The sequence below is a fragment of the Epinephelus fuscoguttatus genome, linkage group LG11, assembly GCF_011397635.1.
Source record: "Epinephelus fuscoguttatus linkage group LG11, E.fuscoguttatus.final_Chr_v1".
Lineage (NCBI taxonomy): Eukaryota > Metazoa > Chordata > Actinopteri > Perciformes > Serranidae > Epinephelus > Epinephelus fuscoguttatus.
This window is the reverse complement of record NC_064762.1, coordinates 11,642,234-11,665,781: the sequence shown is the minus strand read 5'-3', so window position 1 is coordinate 11,665,781 and position 23,548 is coordinate 11,642,234. Positions and strand designations below refer to the sequence as shown.

At 39.3% G+C, this 23,548-nt stretch overlaps 1 protein-coding gene across 1 annotated transcript; it reads right to left on the bottom strand.

Annotated features, from left to right (window-relative positions):
• Positions 1–59: 59 nt before the first annotated feature.
• tmem63a (transmembrane protein 63A) lies at positions 60–23,204 on the bottom strand. The gene is made up of 23 exons (XM_049589734.1): positions 23,101–23,204; positions 17,176–17,371; positions 16,780–16,859; positions 16,583–16,661; positions 15,411–15,448; positions 15,138–15,280; positions 14,822–14,873; positions 14,610–14,718; positions 12,823–12,893; positions 12,599–12,679; positions 11,722–11,839; positions 10,378–10,511; positions 9,953–10,096; positions 7,756–7,909; positions 7,523–7,629; positions 7,327–7,413; positions 7,000–7,065; positions 6,015–6,177; positions 5,441–5,546; positions 5,108–5,275; positions 4,430–4,545; positions 4,293–4,343; positions 60–3,285 (listed from the first exon to the last, which is right to left on the bottom strand). The coding sequence occupies exons 2-23, from the start codon at positions 17,344–17,346 to the stop codon at positions 3,145–3,147; spliced, it is 2,379 nt and encodes a 792-aa protein (XP_049445691.1). The 5' UTR covers positions 17,347–17,371; positions 23,101–23,204; the 3' UTR covers positions 60–3,144.
• Positions 23,205–23,548: the final 344 nt, after the last annotated feature.

The window sequence follows — 23,548 nt, the reverse complement described above, 5'->3', positions numbered from 1 at the left end:
GATGAATAACTCCTGCTCACTGCAGCTCAACAGTGCCCCCCAATGACAAGACACGCTCATAACTGTAAAGCAGTTCCTGTTGTATTTTAAAACAGCATGTAAAATTGAAATTTAAATCACCATATACAAAGTTAAGGCTGAGTTTCTCTTTACATATACAGTCCGAACTTAAACACTCTTAGTACCAACCCACTGTACAGTTACAGGTTTCTTGTTTCAGCTCCTTGTTAAAATGCAGAATTAAAAAAAAGCTCTAAAAACATAACTTTAAAGTACATTAAATACAAATAAACGTTGACCTGTTAAAACATTCCTTAATTAAAGGAACAGCATGATTGTCTATTGTTAAACAATAATACAACATAATGTCTCTAACAATTCTCATGTGTGGATTAAACAAAAAGTTTTGGTTTCAATACTGATATAAACATTGGTTCTCGTGTCTAATTACAAAAGCCAGCATTAAGATGTTGTTAGTAAACACAAAACAGGCCTCTCCTGATACAAAAAGTGCATTATTAACATGAGGCAATAAGTTATTCCCTTGGCAGGTGTTGCCCTCTGACATCAAAGAAAAGGCACTGGGAAGAAATCTGGATAAACGAACAAACAGAAAGCTCTGCTGGTCCGACTCTTTGGCATCACTGTTGTTGGATTGATTATCTTCTTCTGGTAATACTTGTGTAACTGGCTTTAGCATGTGCAATGAATGAATTCCAGAGTTTAACAAACATTATGGCTTTTTTTTACTTGGCAGGTTTTGGATAAACATTCCTTGATGATTTGGTCAGAGAGGTCTCTACAGAAAAAGTAAAAATCGAAGACGAAGCAGTAGGGATGCACCGATTGTGAAACTGTGGGCCGATACCAATGTTGGAAAATAACAATTTGGCTGATAGGCAGTAACAGGTTTTTTTTGTTGTTGCTTTGTTTGTTTTTGTCGTTGTTTATTTCCCCTTTTGTGTCAGGGAACCAAACAAATCTTCATTATGATAAAAAAAACGGAACAGCTACAAATTCAGTCATGAAAAACACATTTTTAAAATGTCTTCCAAAGCCTTTTTACCCATTATAATACATCATAATTCCCTCTCTAATATCTGTTTTCTTTTGCTGGGGAAACATCAGAAAATTTCTCATTTAAACAACTGTACTTATTCAAGTTTCTCAAGTTTTACAAGTTGTAGTACTGCCCCCAACTAAGAATTTTCCTGGTCGACCGATAGTCATCATTTAGGGCCATTAGTCGACTAGTCGCCCGCATGTTTATGATATTAATGTAATTATTAAATGATATATTTTGGTGGTTTGAGTTGAAGGTGTGAGAAAGAACAGTATCAGTAACATTGTTAACACTGTGCTACATTACAGAGAAATACAAACCGTACTAATGAACCTTCATTAATATAGGCCTATATTTTATCTCCAAGTGCACGTCACACACTGAGCGAGCCGCCTGTTAATGACGCTGTGGGCTAATGGGCATGTAGCTACTTCCATGTTTCAGATGATACGTCATGTTTGTAGTCGACCAATGAAGATGAGTTTACATATCACCTTGGGTTCGTCCTTCACCTTCTCAAAATGATCCCACACTTTGGATTTCCTGCCCGACATGTTATTAACTAGCCTGTGGAATGACCGCAGGTACCAGCCCTGGAAATTAACCTGACCCCTGTCTGACTGCTGAGCGTGGACACTTCCTGTGTCTGTCCTTTCAAATTAAATTCCCACATGGTCCAGTCATATAGATTTTGATTTATTTTGACAAGGCGCAGCTCCTAATAGAGTTTCACGGGGTTTTTTTTCCTTACCTTACTGTTCGACTAACTTTTGGTCGACTACCAGGGGGCAGCCCTAATTCCCTCTCTATTATCATGTTCATTTGCTGTGAAAACATAAAAAAATTCTCATTCAAACAATTTTATTTATTCAAGTCTCGCCAAACACTAAGTTCAACAGTAGGGCTATCCAATTAAAAATTCAATTGAGCCTAATTTTAAAACCAGAAAATGTTGATGGGCCAGACATTTTCAGCCACAAGTGACCTATTGAAATTTCTAATTAGCTTTTGGTAATGACAAATTTTAAACAAATGCAAATTAATGCAGTAAAAGTAGCCTTGTGATACATGAAACCAAAACTTTAAAAAGTATTGATAAAAGAGCCGATAATGTTGGAGCTTGTTAATACTACAGTCTTGATTAATTTTGATCAGGGTCGTTTAATACCGCGTCTCAGTACTCATCCCTAGCCGGGCCACTCGGAGGTTGCAGACGTGGCCGCGGGCCTCCAACTGAATAGGCCTGTTCTACAAGATTACATTCAAACATATATGTTATAGTTGACCTTTGCCAAATACTCTTTTTTACTGAATAAAATTTAAATGCATCATAGTCAGTCAGTCGAAACCTCTGTTCTAGATGCTAACAGCTAACGATAACTAGCTCTCCTCCTGCCGATGTCAACACAGATTTGTTGTTCATAATGTGCATTATCAGGGAATAAATAGGATAAATGCATCCCCTGACACATTGACAGTCCTTTTGTCCTGATAACACCCCTGGTAAGATCTTTCTTTGTCCCAATTTTCTATTGTGCCTTGGACGACAGGACATTAGTCTCAAGCCCTGCTTTTTAGTCTGCGCAAAATTGATGTGACACAACAGAAAAACATCGGCTACTGTTATTGGTAAAAGTATTCTTATTTGCCTTTAGGCCGCTGACAGTCAACAAGGTAAATATCAGCCAATATTGATGTTTGGCTGATGAATCGGTGCATCCCTACTTAGCAAATTCCTCATGGATGTTTGTGCTGATCATGTGCAAATAATAATCTGAATATATTAAATAAATTCCTACTAATATTGTGCCTTCTTTCCATCAGAAAGCAATTTAAATTTAACCCACTGTCCCCACTGGTACTTTAAGCTCATATCTTTGGAGTCCATTTCCTGTATTACTCTCATACCATCTGGAGATTTGCTCTCAGTGGGACAAACTGTGTCTGACTGAGCAGTAGGATGGAGGTGAATTCAAACTCTGACTTCGATGCTGATATAATGATAAAGAAGACAGATTTACGATCAGGAGTCGAGGGCATCTTGACTCCAAAGCTTTGACTCAGCGCTGAAACACGCTGATTCAGCCATCGGACATGCTCTCCGTCACGGGGGTGGGGCTGTGGGCCGGGCTGCCGTCTGTAGAGCCATAAGACTGCTGGAGTTTAGACTCCTCTGTTGTGCTGGCAGGTGATTTGGGATTAAGCACTCTGGGAAGGTAGACCTGTAATTATACGACACAAAAGAGATGAAGAACAAACAAAAGAGGAACACCACCTAAATTAAAGATTCCAATGTTATTTCCACGTCCTAAGAAAGTGCAATCAATACTTGTGAACATGAGCTATTCTCTTGCACAGCCAAAAACACTACAGGCATAAATATCCCACAATGCAGTACGGTAGTTTAAGATTCGTATCCGTTGGAGAACTCTCAGTCGACTGAGATTTTTTAAGGGGAGCAGTTGTTGTTATTTTTCTTCTCAGTGAGTAATGCACTTCTGAAGACGTAAGAAGATGTTGCCGTTATACGCTTTTTCACAAGAGCTGAAAAATCTGAACTTTAGCGACCAATTCGTCCATGATAGCCAATCAGCTTTGAGATCCTATGAGATGTATGGCACCGAGGACGTACCAGTCAAGTTCATTCATCGGTTCAGCGATGTCACACGCGTATGACACAAGTTACTGGCGTGTATCAAATGAGTCAATACAAAATATTCTCGTATTCAAACTTGCGTGAGTAACGTAATGCGAAAATGTACAGGAATTACGTGTTAATTTTAAAAAATGGACATATTTCCCCTTTAAGGATGTTTATTAACATATTTTTTGTGTGTTCTTTCATCCTCCCTGATGTGTATGATGCAATACTGCATCTAACAGCCAAAGAATGATTTAAACACAAAAGAATGTTGAAGATTAGGGAAAGATGAAGTTCCTGAAAATTCCGGAGGAACATTAGGTCTGAACCTGTGACTGGTGAGGACCAAAGTTCAGTACAAGAACAGCTCAGTGTGAACAATCAGTTCTTTAACACACTGTTCAGAAAACACTGACCTCAAAAGCTCTGGTGTTTTACTTTGTAAATGAATAACAAACCATGAGAGTGACAAATAGGGTTAGAGAAATAACACCTCAGCTCAGGTAAGATAACTCAAGATCACGCCTGCCCTAAATACATCAGCTCTTTATTCACACTGTGGACTTTAGTACAGAATAAGTACAGTACCATGGTGTTTTCTTCCACTCCCTCCACCTTATCCTCATCCTCGTCTTTCACCTGCGAAAGAACACAAACACAATGAGGGCTCAGCGTGAAGGACGAGAAAGATGTGACAGCGTTTGTACATGAAACTGAGCGCTCACCGTGTAGTTGTGTGGACTGAGGTACTTGAAAAGGCCGAAGCAGGTGTAGCTGATGCAGATGAAGACAGTGATGCAAAGGACCACCAGCGTGAACAGAGAAGTGGCCGTCCAGAAACCTGAAACACACCACACCACACATACACAAATAAGGCAGGGCAACACAATGGTTTGAGTTGAAGGTGTGAGAAAGAATAGTATCAGTAACATTGTTAACACTGTGCTACATTACAGAGAAATACAAACCGTACTAATGAAGCTTCATTAATATAGGCCTATATTTTATCTACAAGTGCACGTCACACACTGAGCGAGCCGCCTGTTAATGACGCTGTGGGCTAATGGGCATGTAGCTACTTCCATGTTTCAGATGATACGTCATGTTTGTAGTTGACCAATGAAGATGAGTTTACATATCACCTTGGGTTCATCCTTCACCTTCTCAAAATGATCCCACACTTTGGATTTCCTGCCCGACATGTTATTAACTAGCCTGTGGAATAACCGCAGGTACCAGCCCTGGAAATTAATGTTGCGCTGGGAGGTGAGCAGGGAGATTTGGGCGCTGGCAAGACAGAAGGAAGTTGGCTGCCAAACAGCAAAGTCACCCCTTAACTGCAGTCGGTAAATCTCAGGTCATGTTATTACTGTTAACTTTCTCCAAGTCTTCTTGTGTCTAACCTGATCTGAGGACAGAGAAGAAGTAGAGCCATATGAGGCAGATGATGGGCGCGGCCATAGCTTGATTGACAGCTCCCAGGTGGACCTGGCGGTCTAAGCGAGCAGGCAGGTAGGCAAAGTACAGGTTGTGTTTGTCCACCAGGTGCTTCAGCATCATGTACAGGAGACCTGATGGAGTCAGACACATATAAAACAAGCATTAAAGCCCCCACTATGGAAGTGACTGGAAATATGTTGTATGTAAAGAAGTGTGCCAGAGATACTGAGGTCTTAGGCTGACAGAGTGAAGCAATCACGAGAATATAGTGTGCATGACGGAAGGTGTGTGCTCACCAAAAGGCACAATGATGGGACATATGATGCTGTAAGCCATAATGACAGTGAACACACACAGGAACCAGCCGTACATGGCTCCATATTCAAACTCATAGGCCTGGTTCTGTAAACAGAAGTCAAAATGTTAGTTGATTTGTAAATGTTGAGATGAGGCTGACATTAAAGCAAACTGCTAAGAAAACGTTCTTTTCTTCTTCTGTAACTTTACATTGACTTGAATTTAGTGAATACATGAATGACTCCTGGCCAGAGCACTTTAAATATTTCTATTACACATTGTCCATCAGTTTACAGGCCAATTTATGCTTGTAAATACATCTGGCATTGTCTGAAACACCTGACCAAAGATTTCTTGCTACATGCCTTCATGCAGAGAGCATAAAAAACACCAGATATTTTCACTGTAACATTGCTAAATAAAAGTTTAACTGAGCAGGACTCCAGGCCAATGAAAAAGCCACAGGTAGTTCTTCAGTTTAATACACCGGTGCTCCCTGGTCTAGATTACGTTGATATAAAATACACCAAAGACTTTTAGGTGTAGTATTCCTTTAATGGACAATTTACTAACCTGTTTGACATATTTCCTTTCAGCAGCAGAGCGAGCAAATGCCATACGAATGGTGTACATCAGTAACCCTGGCAACCGCAGCAGCTCCATCCCAGAGCCCACCAGGGCCGCTGTGATCACGTAGTTGACAAAAAACGCTCCTTGGTCAGGTAAGAACACACACCTGATGTGAGGGGAAAGAAAAAGATAAATGAAATGATGACGATAAGGAAAAGACAGAAATGAAAAGGGGAGATTTTGAGAAAATAAAATGTGCACTTTTATTAAAACCAATTGGCTTTATGCAAGAACCTTTTTACCAGCCGTGACAATGTCACCACAGCTGGGGGTTTTTTCACCTTGTGAGTGTGTGTGTGTGTGTGTGTGTGTGTGTGTGTGTGAGAGAGTCAAAATGTGGTCGTTGTGACACCGTCTGTAGCAGGGGGTACCACAGAAGAGGTTGTGAGTATTTATAAGTCTCAGCCATACTAGATGTAGTCAAAATGATTCTACACGTTGGATTTCCTGCCCTAAAATTACAACCACTCTTAAAGATACACTATGCAGGATTTTTCTAAAATACAGCATATAGACCCATACAGCAGTAATCTCTCTTAACCATCACTTATGACCCACTAAAAGTGTGTCGCAGTGTATTTCTCTGCAGACACTCTGCCCTCTGACTGTACTCTCTAACTGTCTTCTTATTTTCTGTGCTCAGGGAGCTTTGGGCACAGTGCTCAGGTGAAGTTGGGGCTTTATAAAAAGGTGCCAGACTGCACAATGTAGTTGCACTAAACTTATAAGATTGATAATATCTTACAGTCTGTAGGAGGCTTGAGGGCCATTTTATGTAGAGAGTAAAACTGAAAGATTTTTTATCTTTTTATAATTCACTTATCAAACAACACTCTTAAATACATCAATTCAAATTAATTTGTTAGAAAATGTTTTTAAGAGAATTTTAAAAAGAGATAAGTTTTTTAAAAAAAAAAGGATTACTTACTCAAACCTCAGTTTTCCACCTGCGAGAAACTCTGTGTCAAACAGCCAGCGGAAAAACACTGCAAGACTAACAGAGAAAAACAAAAAGAGTGGAAAAAGTGAGGCAAGGTTCTCCCTGAATCCATTTATACTACAATGCACCTGTTAGCCTGAGGAGTCCCTTTCAGCCAACTGACATTACCTTTTTTATTTTACTGTTTATGCATTAAACAAGTCAACTGTGAGTCATAAACACACTTGAGTTAACTACAGCTTAAGTATTACTGCAGAGAAACCATCAACATCGATGCTGAGCAAACCGTTGCTTATTCAATCTGATGCAAATTACCTGGTGAGTCCCAGCGAGGGGAGGATTAGCACCATGAAGAGCAGGAAGAAGTACAGTTTACGCATCATGCTCAGCTGCTCACTGGACCTGACACACAGATGGCACCAGATCAAAACATTTCCTCTGCTGACAGCAACCATTACTGCGCTACCAGTGTGTGTGTGTGTGTGTGTGTGTGTGTGTGTGTGTGTAATACCTGCTCCAGTGTGCCTCTCCTATTGTCGAATAGTACACTATGGTTGGCAGCAGTGCAGAGAACGTCCACAGCAGGAGAGTGGGGAAGAACTGACTGATGATGGGGCTCTAGATGGGAATAACAAAACAAACTTTAGATTCACAGCTTCAACAACAGATTTGTGGCAAAGTGTGTGTGTGTGTGTGTGTGTGTGTGTGTGTGTGTGTGTGTGTGTCTGCATGTGTGAGCCTCACATTGAGATAGCGGATGGGCTTCGTCACGTTGAACTTGTCCATGGTGCTGATAATGATGGTGGGAGTCGTGAGGAAGGTGAGCAGGAAGAACAGGAAGAAGTTGAGCATCAGATAGCGCATGAACCAGCGAAACCCGCGCAATGACAGATTGTCCCTGTAAGACGGGGATAACAGGAGAACAGAAGCAACGAGACAGTTAAACACAAAGTAGAGAAACATATCAGTGTGGAAAGTACACTCTGATTTCTCCCACAGATTTCTATTCCCTTTTCCACAGGGAACTAAGTCAAAATGTTTTTATAGAGGAAGAAGAAGAAGAAGAAAAACTGGTGCTCCAAATTAACAGGTGATTTACAGTTTTGGTTCATATTAAAAGTTTTTTTTTTTAAATTTTGCTCTTTTCTTGGGCAATTTTATTTTATGGTAACATTCTATTTAAACAGTGCTTTTCATTTCATCACTGTGCATCTTTTTCACGATATAGTATATATATATTTTTGGACATAATGAGAACATATCACCAAAATATGCCTCAGACAATAACCAGACAAAGTAAAAGGCTCTGAGAAGGACCATTCAGGTTGTTCGGGGGTATTAGAAGAAATACTATATTTACTGTTGTCTATTTAAAGATAGTGTTGCTGCTGATAGGTCTTCAGTCTTTACTTGCTTCTTTGCACATTCTATGTCTTTATGGTGCATTCCAGGCAACCCGTAACTCGTGTTTTTACAACCTTCTACCTGTGAAAGTGCACTGGAACGGCAGTCAAACCCGTAACTTACCACCTGTAAACTCTTACCAGAACACAGCCCTCTAAACCAATGACCTTACTCCTCTAAACAACAATGGCAGCCCCCATGGATGCGGGTGTTGATGCAGGTGATACACGGTGAGAAATAGACAAAAAATAACCCTGATGTTAACGCGTTATTATATCAATAAAAAATACGTTTCCAAACACACAGATAGCGTGAAATAAAAAGTATAATAGCATCTGTGACCTAATGCGCCCTTTCTCCTCCACCGTTTCGCTCAAATGAGCAAGGAACCGGCACCTTTGGCGATAGAAGTGATCATAAACAAACATAAACTCCACACGGTCCCCATGTTGCTTTGACAGTTTGGCGTGACTTGCCTGGAACGCTATGAAGTCGTGAGTCATGACTTGAAGTGGTGACTTACGGGCTCAGAAACTTGTCTGGAAAGTAGCATTAAACTAATATTTACAACACACTTGTTTGGTCAGTGCCATGTGAAGTGGCAACACATCAATGAGGAGGGCCCCCAAACCAGATCCAGCTAAGGGCCCCTAAAAGTCTAGGGCTGGCCCTGATATTACCGATGTGAACTGAAGTGTTTATTTTAAAAGACCATAATGCTTTTTGTAAAATAATGTAAAACATTTTTTGCAAAATTTAAGTCTTTGTCTTTTTTTTTTTGCCAATGTGTCTGTGTCTTCTCTCTAAATTCTGAGGTTTTTCTGGGTCCGTGAATGCAGCGCAGGCACCACTCTTCTGTTTCTTTTAACCCTCAGCAGCAGTTTGTGGAGCTTTGAGTCGCGGGTGGATAATTGTTCAGTCGATCCAATCAGAGCTGATCAAGATTGGACTGAATAAGAGGAGCAGCTGTTTGTGAATGAAAGTAAACTTTAAGACCCAGTGCAATTAATGGTTAGGTTTTACTTTAACCACACCTGGCATTCTGCTGCTCCACCCGCTCTGCACCACCAGAGTGTGACACACTGAATAACTGAACAGTATATATATTCCAACAGCGCACCTAATGAAGCGTCCAGCTCCAAAAATAGAAAATGGAAACCTGGCGGCAGATGTTTTAATCGTAGAGGACCGCCACAAATAAATCAAAGTGTAGGAAACCCTGAAGAAGAAATTAAATTGTCATATTGCCAGATCACATGTAAAACGACCAAAGTGGTGATCAATGCAGAAGAGAAGACTGTCCCACTGTTCTGTATTACATCAGACAAAAAACTAAAAGTTCAAAAACTAATTTTGTTTGATTATAATTTAATTAAAATCATCCATTCAGAATTTTCTAAAACAGTAACACCACATGATTCCACTAAAAAGTCACTTAATAATAATATTCAATTACTGCCCAGACTCACTGGCACCAAGATTAAAAAGTCATGATCTGCATGGAGCACACACTGTGTCATAGACTGGTCTATCTTACCAGTACACATTTTTGGGATGGGGTGCATAGCTGACGTTCCACTTCTTCACTTTCAGAGTTCCACTCTCAGATGAAGGTTGGGGCATCCTCCCGCAGCAGCAGCTTGTCCCGCCACACTCGAGTGCGTTGAAGTCTTTCAAAACGCTGAAGGGAGTAAATGACAGCTGTTAGTGATACACATTTACCAGCTCTCAACAATGGCAACTGGCCAAAGGCCTGCTTTCATTATTAAGTCATGTGGTGACGATAAAATCGAAGAGATCACCGCCCTGATCAGGCAGAGGAACAAGCACAGTCAGCTGACATAACACCACTGCTGCTACACAGCCAGACATCGGGCAGTACAGATGCTCCTGCTGTTTGCTTCACCTGTAAATATAGACGTAAGCACTGACAGGAAAAGACACCTTTAAATTGGTACTCACTACTTTGCCATAGCCTCAGTCTGCAGGGTGACAAAGGCCATCCCCAGGGGGTGCTGTGGCACCAGTTCTGTCTGCTTCCTCACCTCCTCCAGCAGGTCTTTTTCTTTAGTGCTGTAGTACTCTATCGCATCAACCTGAAGAAACACACACGCAGATTAAATGCTTAATTGAAACCACCTTTGAGACACTAATTTAAGTGTACTTATTACAAAGAAGCAATTAAAATTAAATAATATAACAGCACTTTTTACATTTTAACTGTTTTCTGTTAAACCACAGTTTATAACTCTATTTCCTCATGTCCTTTCTTGTACATTTCTGTGAGGTAACACTCTAAAAAGTTTGCAGAAATCTTGGACTTTTTTGTTTTTCAGGGGTGTAAATACTTCCTTTTTCATTGGAAATGTGTTAATAATAATAAAAAAATATATATTTTGGTTAAAACAGCATCATTTGTGTGTCCATTAGTTTCATTTTCTCCCCCTCAACACCAGTGTATTTCTGCAAAATAATGTGCTATTCACTTAGAGGAAATGACATTCAAATGGGGAGTTTTGATTTATCAGTACATTTTTCTTACAAAACCTTCCCTGTCACGCAACACATTTACACCCCATCATGTAAAAAACATGAGGAAAACATTTTTTTAATTTAACTTTCAAAATGTGTTGTATAAAACCAGATTTTTTTTGTTTAGCTACATGCTAAGTGTGCTGAGAGAATTTCAGCCATATTACTTCAAATTTTTACACCCCGTCACAGACTCATATCTGGATAAAGTGGGTAAAAGAAAAATTGGGCCTAGCTTGTAAAATATGTTTTATTGCAAGTCTAACGTATCATTAATACTATGAAATACAATATTATATATTTGCAACCTTTTTCCTTTTATCACAACATTTAGAGCTTTTAGTCATAACAAAAAAACAGCAAAAAGAACTTGTTTTCAGTAGATTATGTAACTTTAGCCGTTAGCTAAATGTTGGAAATATGGTGATACTAAACACTGGAAAGTCCTACCAGTAAAAAGAAAATGTGTGCAGTAGCAGAGCTTTAGTTTCGAGGGGTGGCACAAGTGTTGCCAATTTCAACCCAAGCAGTCTTATAAAGCCATGCTATCAGAGCAACCACATCACACCCAAACAGGATTACTAGTACACAGCTGTTAATTTTTTTTTTTTAACCCAGTGGCATCGGATCAATACTCTGTATTTGCTGCTAAGCAAGTTCAGGTATCGGTGTGGGGAAGAAGAAAATAGCATCAGAACATCTCTACATGAAAAATAAAACCTAAAAGCATCCAGACACCCTGCACAAACCTTTCCACTATCTGGTCCATCTCACCTTTGAAGAGCTGGAGCAGCAACAAAGCTGACTACACACACGAGGGTCAATCAGCTCACGCTTCCCTGTTTTCTCGAACACACGCTCGTAGTAGCGCAGGTTTTTTCCAGCTCGTATCCTGGGATGAAGAAAGAAAAACACAAAAGTTGGTTTAACTGGGGCGTTAGTAGCGTAGTGGATAGTGCCGGCGCCCCATGTACAGAGGCGATGCCTCGCTGCAGCGGTCGCAGGTTCGACTCCGGCTTGCAACCCTTTGCTGCATGTCAACCTCCACACTCACACTCTCTCTCTCTCTCACCCCATTTCAATCTGTCCTGTCCATTAAAGGCAAAAAAGTTGGTTTAACTGAGTCAAAATGAAGCTAAAGTAAATGTCCCTCAACATAAGATAATATAGACTTTATTGTCCCGAAGGAAATTTGTCTTAGGTACATGCCTTACCTGCTGTTTAAAGATACAAAAAATGTATACATACAGTTCCTACATATGTGCAGTCCATACACAGAGCTGTCACATTTTAAACACATTTTGAAGTCTAGTATATGCTTCATATGCTATTGTTTGCAACCATTTTGCTGCAGCAACATCTAAAAACATATTACCTGCTGAAGAGTTAAAGTGAGACTGAAACACATAAGAAACTCTGGAGGCCATGAAACCAGAATATTGAGCTGTAAGAGGCTGAAGAGTTAAAAAGAGCTGCTGAGCTGGGTGACAATTCTGTTGGTTTGTCACTACATACTACATCAATTAGATATATTGCTAAAACAAATATTTGTTTGTGGCACACATCAAAAACAATCATCAGCAACGAACTGTGCACAACTGGCATGCACTCAGTGCCACAGAGGGCATTAATCACACTTCCAATTTCTCACCTTTCCTTATCAAGGTGCATGAGCTTGGCCACGTTATAGCCCAGGGTCACAGCACACACTCGGCAGGAAGGGTACGCCTCTCTGTACAAAAACAGTGCTGACATTGAGGGGCGAAACACGTGGCTACTATTTATGATAACATGCAAGCACACTTAGGCAAGAGCAACATTTGATTTTACAACATATGGAATTTTACAGTAAATTTTACAGCTCGGTCTACTCACATGAAATGGGTCTTTACAGCTTCCTCTGTCGCTGTTTTAGGAACTGAACACACAAACAATGTATTTCTGGTCTACAAACAAAGACAGAATGAGAGATCAGTCAGGTGACAGCAGTGACATTCAACATCTACTTACAGGTATAGTTTACGGGGGGTAAATATGACCCTTTGAATATGTTAATCACCCTGTGTTATGTTGAACTCCTTAAGAAAACAGTTTTTTCTCACATGCCTCCAGTGAGCAAAGAATCCAAAAACAAAAAATTGTTGATGAATTGAAGTAAACAGGGACAACTTTGATAACAGTAAAACTAAATCAAAAGACCTGTTTACAAACTCTCACACAACTCGTGCGGTATAATCCAAGTTTCATTTCTCCAGTCACATGCTCAGTACTTCCCAGACTTCCCTTTCCAACTGAAAGTGAAGTAAAATTTATCTCTCTCTTCAAAGCCAAACTCCACTGACAAAAACAGTAATTTTACATCACTGAACACAGGAGCTGCTGGTCTACCACAACCTTGGTCAGTTAGTTTGTTTAAGTTATTGTGTGACTTCGGTGAATCCGAACTAACCCTTGAAAACACCAAAGTCACACAATAACACAAACCAATCCTGGTGGAGGCAGCAGTAGACCAGCAGCTCCTGTTTTCAGTGAGGTAAAATTACTGTTTTTGTCAGTGGAGTCTGGCTTTGAAGAGAGCATAGAACATTTTCACTTTCTGTTCAGTTGCCTGTCAGAAAGGACTGACTGGTTGAGAAGTACTGAGCATAAGACTGGATAAATGAGACTCGAATTACACTGCACAAGTTGTGTGAGAGTCTGTAAATGGATGTTTTGATATAGTTTAGCTGTTGTTAAATAGAGCCCCCTGACTTGAATTCATCAGTTTTTGAATTCTATGTTGACCGGAGACATGTGAGAAAAACAAAGTCACCTTCACAAATTCAACACACAGGGTGAGTAATTGATATACAAATGGTCATCTGGGGGTTGAAGCATTCCTTTTGTAGAATTCAACACTAATCTGACTATCATTATGTGCTTAGCTCCTCCTGGACCAGGGGTAGGCAATCTGCGGCTCGGGAGCCACATGAGGCTGTTTAGCCCTTCTCAAGTAGCTCCCTGTGGCTTTGACAAAAAAAAAAAAAAAAAATGGAAATAAGTAACAGCTTTCCAACTGTATAAATGTGTGGCCTACACCCTGAATAAAAAAATTGCTTAAACATCTCATCAACTATGTGTGTCATACGTCTACGGCCTGGCGCTTTCTCCTAAAATTTGTAGAATGTCAGTAGCGATGGCTAAGCTAGAGTCTCTGTAGCGAGGCTAGCTATTGATTCCCAATCTGAAAAAGAAAACATCTAAAATAAAACAAAGGAAAACAGAGATTTTCGTAGTGAGTGGACAGATTTATTTGCTTTCACCACTGATGCTGCAAAGTTTAAGTACCAAATAATTATAAGTAGCAAATTAATGAACGCTCATTAAGACCTACTGGGAATGTTATAGGCTAATGTAGATTAAATAGGCTGTGTTGCCAAATGTGGCTCCAGACATGGTTTTTTTTTTTACTTTTTTTTGGGTGGGCCAAAAACGGCTCTTTTGATAGTAGAGGTTGCCGACCCCTGTCCTAGACAATCCAATGTAAAATAAATAAGACAGCAAATCAAGTAATGTGGACAAAGTTTAAATGTGTACATTTGTGAGATGCATTTAAACCAAGTGTGAATACTCATACTTTTTTTATGACATCAGATCTTGTGGCCTAGTAGAGAGTGACTCACTGTTTCTCTGCGCATGCCTTTCAGTTGTGACGTGTAATGTCTCAGCAGAACAACTGTCAGGATCAGGTACAGGACTGCAAACACTGTGTGCAGCCACAACAGGTTGTTTCTAGAAGCAAAAATGACAAGACACCAAGAAGCACTTTGTCATGACCAAGACACAAAACTGTTTTCACGGATCTTCCAGACAGTTTTTGTCACACTCTTATTACCCCTTTTGAAGATTCCCAACAGTTGTCCTTCCAAAACTGTGTGGATCATTATCTGAAAGAAATAAACAACATTAAAACAACACATTTACTTTGAGCAGAAATGTAAATAAAAAGAGACAAGAATGAACACAAAAAGATCAGAATACAAGCAGCCAAACTATAAGAATATAAGGTAATATAACTGTATTGTATTCGTTCACTGGAGGCATGCAAGAAAAACAAACAAACAAAAAAAACAGTAAGTCAGCTGATATACAAATGGTCATTTAGGTGCTGCAGCATTCCTTTAACAGACAGAGAACAGAGCAAAACTCACCCAGCAGGTCTCCAGTCATGTTGACAGGCAGTATGATTGCCAGGGAGGTGACAGTTACGACCATGAGCAGAATGAGGAGATGACGCTGGAATGACAGGTAGTGAACAGCATCCATGCCACATCTGGTTTTTATTTTGTCCTCACTGAAACACACACAGACACAGAGTAGCAAGAACCAACTCGTATACAGAGCCTGATGAAACAGCCACGATTGAGCCATAAGTTATGAAACAACAACCAACAGAACAGACAACAAACCACAGGATTACTCACTCCATTCTGAGGATGTAAGGCAGCCAGGAGCAGAATCCCTGAACAGGAGGAGAGATGTTTTTATTGCACAAACATACAGTGAAGATTATACTAATGAGAAATATTTGGTAAGTCCTGTATGGCTCAATCTTCAATCTTTAGGCTATTATTCAATTATTTGACCCGTGTTATGCTGAATTTGTGAAGTAAACTTGCATGTCTGCGCTGAACAAAGAGAGCAAAAACGAAGAGAGAAAAAAAATATGAAAAATTTATATTCATATCACGATACTCATATTGACAATGACATATTGACATCATACTGTTACCCATGGTAACAACAAGAAACTCTACAGTGGTTCCAAAAAGAGGAGCAGCTTCAGTAGTGTGGAATAAACTGTGGTGTCCTGAATGTTTTATGAACAGCCCCGGACTTCTCAGACTCTTTTAGTGACTTACTGCTCAGAGGGAACTCATTCAGCGGCTCCTCTGGCAGCAGCACAGCGTCTCTCCCTGTCCTCTCTCACTGTGCTGCTGTCATTCAGTGATTTTGTCATAAACCTTTGGTAATGTAAACCTACGTGACGCTCACCTCTCGACAATAAACTCCATATATGTGAATGTGTGATAGTTCTGGTGTCATAACAGCCTGTCACAGGTTACAGCGTGATGATTAGAGGAGAAATGGCAGAGCATAAAGGTCCAGGTGGAAAAAAACAACTCAATAATTTAGGCTTTTACTAAAAGAAGGAAATCACCTATTGATTTATATATATATAGATCCCAGGGGACATTTTTTGTATTTGGGAGCTGTTTAAATGTGTAATTTGTGGTAGATTTTATTTTGTTGAACTATTAATATTGTACACAGAATCTGAATCTCACTCTGAGTTACTGTTGTTGTTCACAAACTAAAGAAATGAGAGATCATTTTTAGTTTTTACTGAATATTTGAAGGCAAACTGTAAAACTATATCACTTATTTTGTTGCAATTATATGCTCTTAAATTAATAATCATTTATTTTTTAACTAATCTGTCATGTCGCTAAGAATATTGTCATTGCAAAAATACCCTGAAATATCGTGATATTATTTTATGGCTACGCCTCTTGGTTAATAGGGCTATTTATTTATCCATTATAAATACTGAATTTTGTGCTGAAATTGATGACAAAGATTTTCTTTTACATACCAGTTCCTGCTCAAACTCATCCACACTGGCCACTAAGGATGACTTGTGTCCATAGCGACGGCGTGTTGAATCAGTAAACCTGACACAGAAAGTACAGAGTCAAGGACCAAAGCAAATCGTCGGTTGTCATCGTCAGTAATTCACATTTAGAATCTGTCCAATAGTGAAACTTTGAGTGTGTGAGATCATGAACTGACCCATCGTTGTCTGCAACCAATGCCAGACGCCCATAGTCCCAGAACTTCCTCCTGATTATAGAGAAGACGACCAGCAACACCTGTAGGTGGCATGAGAAGTAGAAACAATCAGCTTTCACCTCATGGCACATGGTAAAATATATTTTGTTGCATCACTGACACAAATAAAGAAGTGGTTGCTGAAATGATTGAGCAGTTCACTAGTTAGTGTATTGCTTAATATTCCAAAATGGGAAATATATTCTCTACAAATTTTTTAGTAAAAGAAACAAAGAAAACATAAAGCACTTTGGTAGGGACTGTCTCTTGCCTCTGAGGACAACACAGACAGATTCGCAGTCTTCTCTCAGTTGATCACATCACAGGCAGACAGACACAGTCGATTATTAGACATACCAGAAAGACAGAGAAATCAATCAGTAGCACGACTGGCACTCCTCCAAAGCCCACTCCCTTGAGCACGGTGCTCTGTGTGGAGCTGTAGCAGCTACTGTTGTCAGCGAAGCCGGGGGGAGAGGTTCCGTTTGCCGCCTGCAGGGGCCACTGCTCCCACCACAGGGAAGACATCACTGGAGTGGAACCAGCCGTTCGTCTGCAGAGAATAGTGGTATGTATTGAGATATGGCAACGACAATTCTTTTCATTATTTTTTATTAACTGCTGTTAATGAAATGTCTGAACATACTTGCTTCACAAATGACTAATGCATTAACAAAACTGTAGGTGGTACATTTTCTGCATTACGAAGAACAATACATTATTACTGGATCCATTTTTAAATTGGGTGCCACAATAAAGAGGAGAGTAAACATGGAAAGATACTGTCTGTGCAGGAGAAACATGAAGGTAAAGTATCAAGAGTCTGTGCAACATTTATGCAGATTCTGAATATGTGATTTGACTGATGAAGACACCTTCAGGTACCTATGAAAATTTCATATCACAATTATAGTGACCAGAATTATCACACTAGTATTATCACGACATTGTTATACTTAAAACCACAAATTAAACAAGCAGCACTGTGCACTTTTGATTGCAGAGCAGTAAACATTAATTAAGGCTGTGTAACATGCAAAAAAAAATATCATATTGCAATTATTTTGTCAGATAATGCAGCTGCAATATGAGTTGCAATTTCAGTGGGAATGGTAATTTTTGCATTTAATTTTCACTGGAAAAAAATCTAAAAATGATGATAATGTGATTTTTGCTTGGGTCTGTACCAAACAAGCATGTTCCCTTACTTCTCCAATATCTCTGTAGCACCACAATGCTTTATTTATAATTGTATGATGTAACATAATGTATATTTATCAAAACAATTGCAGCTCCTGCGATTTGGATATTTCACTTAGCCATATTGCCACTTAGATACGATATCAGCAATGTATTAATTAGCATTAAAGATAGCCTGTCTTTGAAATGCTTGCCCAAGTGTCAGTGTCACTGTAGATGAGGACATGGGACCAGTAGCATCACTGGTTTTCCTGCTGCACACCCACTCTGTAAACAAAGAAATAGCTAAACAAACCCACACTGCAAACTACACCAGCAGCTGGGAGACTATTATTAACTTTGGTTGATGATGGACAGGATTTACTGTGAGCTTTTCAAAGTAATCAAGTATTGTTTTAATGATAATCAAATATTTAAATGGTAATAGTTAATGTCAGGAATTTTACTGCAGTTTCATCCCTACTATCAACCATGAGGTGTGATGTTGGAATTACAACCTGCAAGACGTCAGACCTTAACAGCGCAGCAAAATAAAACTGCAGCTACCAATTATTGTCACTATTAATTAATATATAATTTCCCTGATTGATCGAGCCCCACTTGACATCTTTAACTGCTGAAACTTTACAATGGCATACAACGGAGAAATGCTGCAAATTCTCACATTCGAAAAGCTGTAATCAGCTAATTTTGGGTGTTTTTGCTTGAGAAATTACTTAAATGATTAATCAATTATCAAACTTTTCTGTCAGTTCACAAATAGATTAAACAGCTGATCATTTCAGCTCAACACAGTAGACACCATGGCCTATCAGGGGTGAGCAACAGTGTGCCATGGAAACACCAAGAGGCTGCAACTTTACAACAACTAAGCAACTATTAGCTTTTTTAAAGAACTTTTCATTCCTTAAACTAAAGAGTTCAAAGTCTAAAATTCACTGTGTTGTCAAATTGACAACAAATGCAAGAGCAGTTGCTGCCATTAAAAAAACTTGGGTCACAGACTCTCTCCAGCAATGTAATTTAAATATGTATAAATAATAATAATGATAAAATGACCCAAGTAAAAACAAAAACAGAGTCTAGATATAAGCATATAAAGTGGTGCACATTAAAGTAAAATATGAAGGAAGTGATAGAGATCAGTAGCTGCATGAACACACAGAAGTAACAGGAATGTAAAGATAAGATCTAATGATATCAGTGATTAGCAGACATCAGACCAGTTAAGAGAGGGGGACTGTGAACATCAGTGTTGTCTTTGGTTGCAGTGAAAGAGTCCTGCACTCTAAATTTGAAGTAAGTTATGGTATGTTAAGTTTATATTTATATCCCTTAAAAATACAGCAGGTCCCTCTGGTGTTATTCTATCATATATTAAACCCATGGATTATCATTTTTTATATATGCATCACTGTGTTAGAAGCTTTTTGCACTGTTATTCACATATCTCAGAAACCAACCGCCTGTTTTGTATGTTGAATCTGATTCTTCAAAATAACTAGTAAATGCAGAGGATAAAAAAGGTACAATATATACATCTGAATTATAGTGGAGCAGTACACAGTAACCTAAGGGATTAATTCAGGTAATTTAAGACGTGTTTTGGTAGGTAACTAAGAAAGTCACCAAGAACTCTGAAGACTACCTTGGGAGTTACTTTAATAACTTATGTTATGTATCTCTGCTATGATCCTATAAAGAAAACATGTGGCTATATAAAATACTTTAGAAACTTTGGACCTTCAGTCACATCAAGAACTTTGATGACATGTTCAGGTACAATGGGATAAACATGTTTGGTTTTTTTAAATGGTTAAATCCATTTATCAGTTCAGTCTTTCTGTCATTAAATCATTAATGTTTTATGTCATAAAAAAGATCACCAGATCATCAAGGTTTTTTTGTGCCTGTTTTCTTGAGTGTGCTGGACAGCAATGACTAATTCTGGACTATTTTGGCATGACATGAACTCACTGCATCATCTTTAATATTTGTGACAAAAATACCAAAACGTCTGTAATAATACAGGGTTTACATTTTGAATAATGATTTAAGTTGCACATATTTAAAGGCGGCAGCAGTGAGTGACAGGCTGTCTGCCGATAGTGTCCTCGGCTTCAGGTCCACCCCTCACCCCTTCACAGCTCCAGCCTCTTACCCAAATATGGTCAGTTCTGGCTCAAAAAAACAGCCAAAGAGCCAACCTTGAGGCTTCAAAACAGAAGTCTACAAAACAATGGGGGACTTCACAGTAGCTTCGTCCATTACTTTACTGTGCTAAAAGCATGCTGGTTTCACTTCAGAAAGATGTCCTGCTTTACCAGAATGCATTAAGTACCCACTCTAAAACCTTTCCCATAAAAAGTAAAGTGCATTTAGTAATGGTGCAATAACATGTTTGGTAATTGGCTGCTAATATTCAAAGATCCACAGATATAAAATCGTATTTAGCCTATTTTACCTGACTTCACCGAATGAAAATACTGAAAGTTAGGGATACATGATAATATCAGCACCTCATCAGTATTGGCTGAAATTGGCTTTAAAATAAACTATGGGAATTGGCTAAAACACTTTTTCTTAATTCACACAATGAATGAATTTTAGATACATTGAAAATATATCTTGTGTCACCATCTGCTGGTGGGCCATCACAATAAGAGTATTGTAGCAATGCCCACATTTTCCAGCATGCTGGACTGAGTAGTTTGTAGGTTTATGCTAGTCATTGTCATGTGTGTAATAATGTGTAGTTTGTACCATTAGTGAGTTGACTATCCCACTTTGTGACCACAGCTGCATTTTCCTATTTAGTTTCTGGAGACTGATATTCATCTGTTACATGTCAATAAAAAGCGACTGTATTCAGACCTTCTACATGTCCTCTTTGAAGCATTAGTTGTCAGTATGCATGCATAATATGATGGTATTTCCGCTACAGAAGAGACATGATGATCACCACAATGAGGAAGAGAATTAAGTGGATATATTGATATCAATGTCAGTTATCAGTCAAATGAGATGTTACATATCAGTCTATCGGATGTATCGGATACCATGCATCCCTACTGAAAACTGTGCTCCAGTAAAGTAAAGATAATAAGATAAGACAAACTTTATTGTCCCAAGCGGGCAATTAGGACTCCTGGATGAAATAAATACATCAACTTATCATATCAGGTAAGGCTACAAGCTCCTTAAGGTTGCACTAGCCCAGGAGGTAATCATAAAAAGTGCAATGAAAAAAACCTGTAGTATAAACAGTGCAAATAATATACAGTAGTGCAAATTAAACTGTCGCAAATAAAAACTTAAGTGCCAGTAGGAACGTACCAAGTGTGCAACAGGTCAATAGTCACAATAGCAGCCCTGCTCTGCCAGGAAGTACTCATGTAAATGTACTTAAATACATAACACCACTGCTTGGTAAGTTTAACACCTCTTGAGTGGCCTATATACTGAAATACATGTGTATCATCAGAATTAGGACAGTGTTTCGGTTTGAACTTGGAATTAGGGGACTTTGTCATGTCCTGACTCGTCCAGGGTGTCTACAGGCATCAGACCGGTAAATTTAATGCTTATTAAGACCAGTTCAAGACACCTTTTAACCAAATTTAGGACGGATTTCTGGACAAATCATGTTTTACTTATTTAAGTATCAAAGTAGTATATATGTGGTTTTGTGTAGGGCTGCAACAATAAGTCGACTAAGCGATGAGTAATCGACTATTAAAATAATCAGTGACTATTTCAGTAGTCGACTAATCGGTTTGAGTCATTTTTCATAGAAAAGTACCCCAAAATACTCTTATTGCAGCTTCTTATGTTCAAATATTGGCAGCTTTACACACTCTCCCATGACAGTGAACTAAAACGTGAGTGGCGTGAGTACGAAACAAGATGACATAACACACATTAGATGACATAATTTTGGGGTTTGGGAGAGACAGACCAACATTTTTCAACATTTTAACACATTTTTCCATAAAATGATTAGTCGACTAATCACAGAAATCTACAGATTAGTCGACTCGACAATGAAAACAATCGTTAGTTGCAGGCCTAGTTTTGTGCAGAGCTAAGTGTTATGTACGAATACGGTTTTTTTTATTAGCGTTATTTCATTCATTTTCCATTAACTGCTTATCCTGTTGGGGGTTGCGGAGGGGCTGGAGCCTTTGGGCAGGAGGCGGCTGGAGACGATGATTGAGAGGCAGGGTGCACCCTGAATGGGTCGACTATTGCAGGGGTAACACACAGATGCTCACATTCACATGCACAGCCAATTTAGAGTCGCCAATTACCCTATCCTGCATGTCTTTGGACTGAGGGAGGAAGCTGGAGTACCCGGAGAAAGCCCACGCTGACATGGGGAGGACGTGCACAGCTCAACTCAGCACAGAGGGGCTCCCCACTCTGGGTTCAGACCAGGAGCCCTCTTGAATTTAAGACATTTTAAGACTCGTTAAGGACCTGTTGACACCTTGCTGGCCGGAAGCAAAGAGAAAGCAGCTGTCAGTGACAGTGTGTTTCAGTACCGTGTTATTTGGTCATATTCCTCTGGTCACAAGTCATTAACAGAGCCCTCGCGCCCCACCTTCCCTGAAATACATGGAGTCACGCGGGCGCAGTAAAAACTTGCACAGTTTGCTGTCACAGTTGACTTCTGTCTGTTATCCCTCACGTTAAAACAAGCACAACTCATCATATGTTAAGTGAACCTCTCTGCTCTCAGTTTGACTTCAGGCGTTTCTCAAGCACCAACTGAAACCTCTTGATTATCCAACAGCTGTTTTCAACTCTGACAACTCTCCCTGAACACACTTTCTCTTTTGACACGTACTGTAAAACTCCCCTAACTTAACGTCAAAACAAAAGCGTGTCGAAGACGTCTCAAGGAAGCCACAGTGTTCACACACGACAAGTTTGCTCATGCTAATGAGGTAAGCAAAACTTTGCCACCGGGCTAAGTCAACAGCCGCTGACTAACTTAACTTCATTTACCTGTCTAAAAATAGATGAAACCGCGTTTATATTGTGCCTAAGTGTGTGCGTGTGTCATGTGGACTGTCCTACCTGTGTGTTTGTCTTTAGTTCCGCGGAGAAGGAAACTTCTTTCTACTGTAAATACTCCAAATATGATGAGCTCCTTCTCCGCTCCCTCTTCTCTCCGCTCTGTGTTCCGCATATGCGCAGAAGGAGCCTCAGTGGACAGCTGTCTCGTGCTCAGGGTTCCAATCAGTCCGCGAGCCCACAGGAACACAGTAAGGACCTCCCCCCGTTAGTACCGTTTATACTGTATACTTTATATATATATATATATATATATATGCCAGTTAAATATATAAATATATATATATGTGTGTGTGTGTGTACACGGGTCATAATAATAATAATAATAATAATAATAATAATGATGCATTTAATTTATTTAGTGCTTTTCAAAACAAAGTTACAAAGTGCTTTACAAAAATAAAGGAAATTAAAACTATTTAAAAACTGTTTAAAAGTTATACAACCTTGC

Coding starts and splice junctions, on each gene's coding strand:
- tmem63a (XM_049589734.1), bottom strand. CDS start 17,346: ATGTCTTCCCTGTGGTGGGAGCAGTGGCCCCTGCAGGCGGCAAACGGA. Junction 14,874..15,137: donor CATGACTGGAGACCTGCTGG/GTGAGTTTTGCT, acceptor TATTTCTTTCAG/ATAATGATCCACACAGTTTT. Junction 5,276..5,440: donor TCCCATCATTGTGCCTTTTG/GTGAGCACACAC, acceptor TGACTCCATCAG/GTCTCCTGTACATGATGCTG.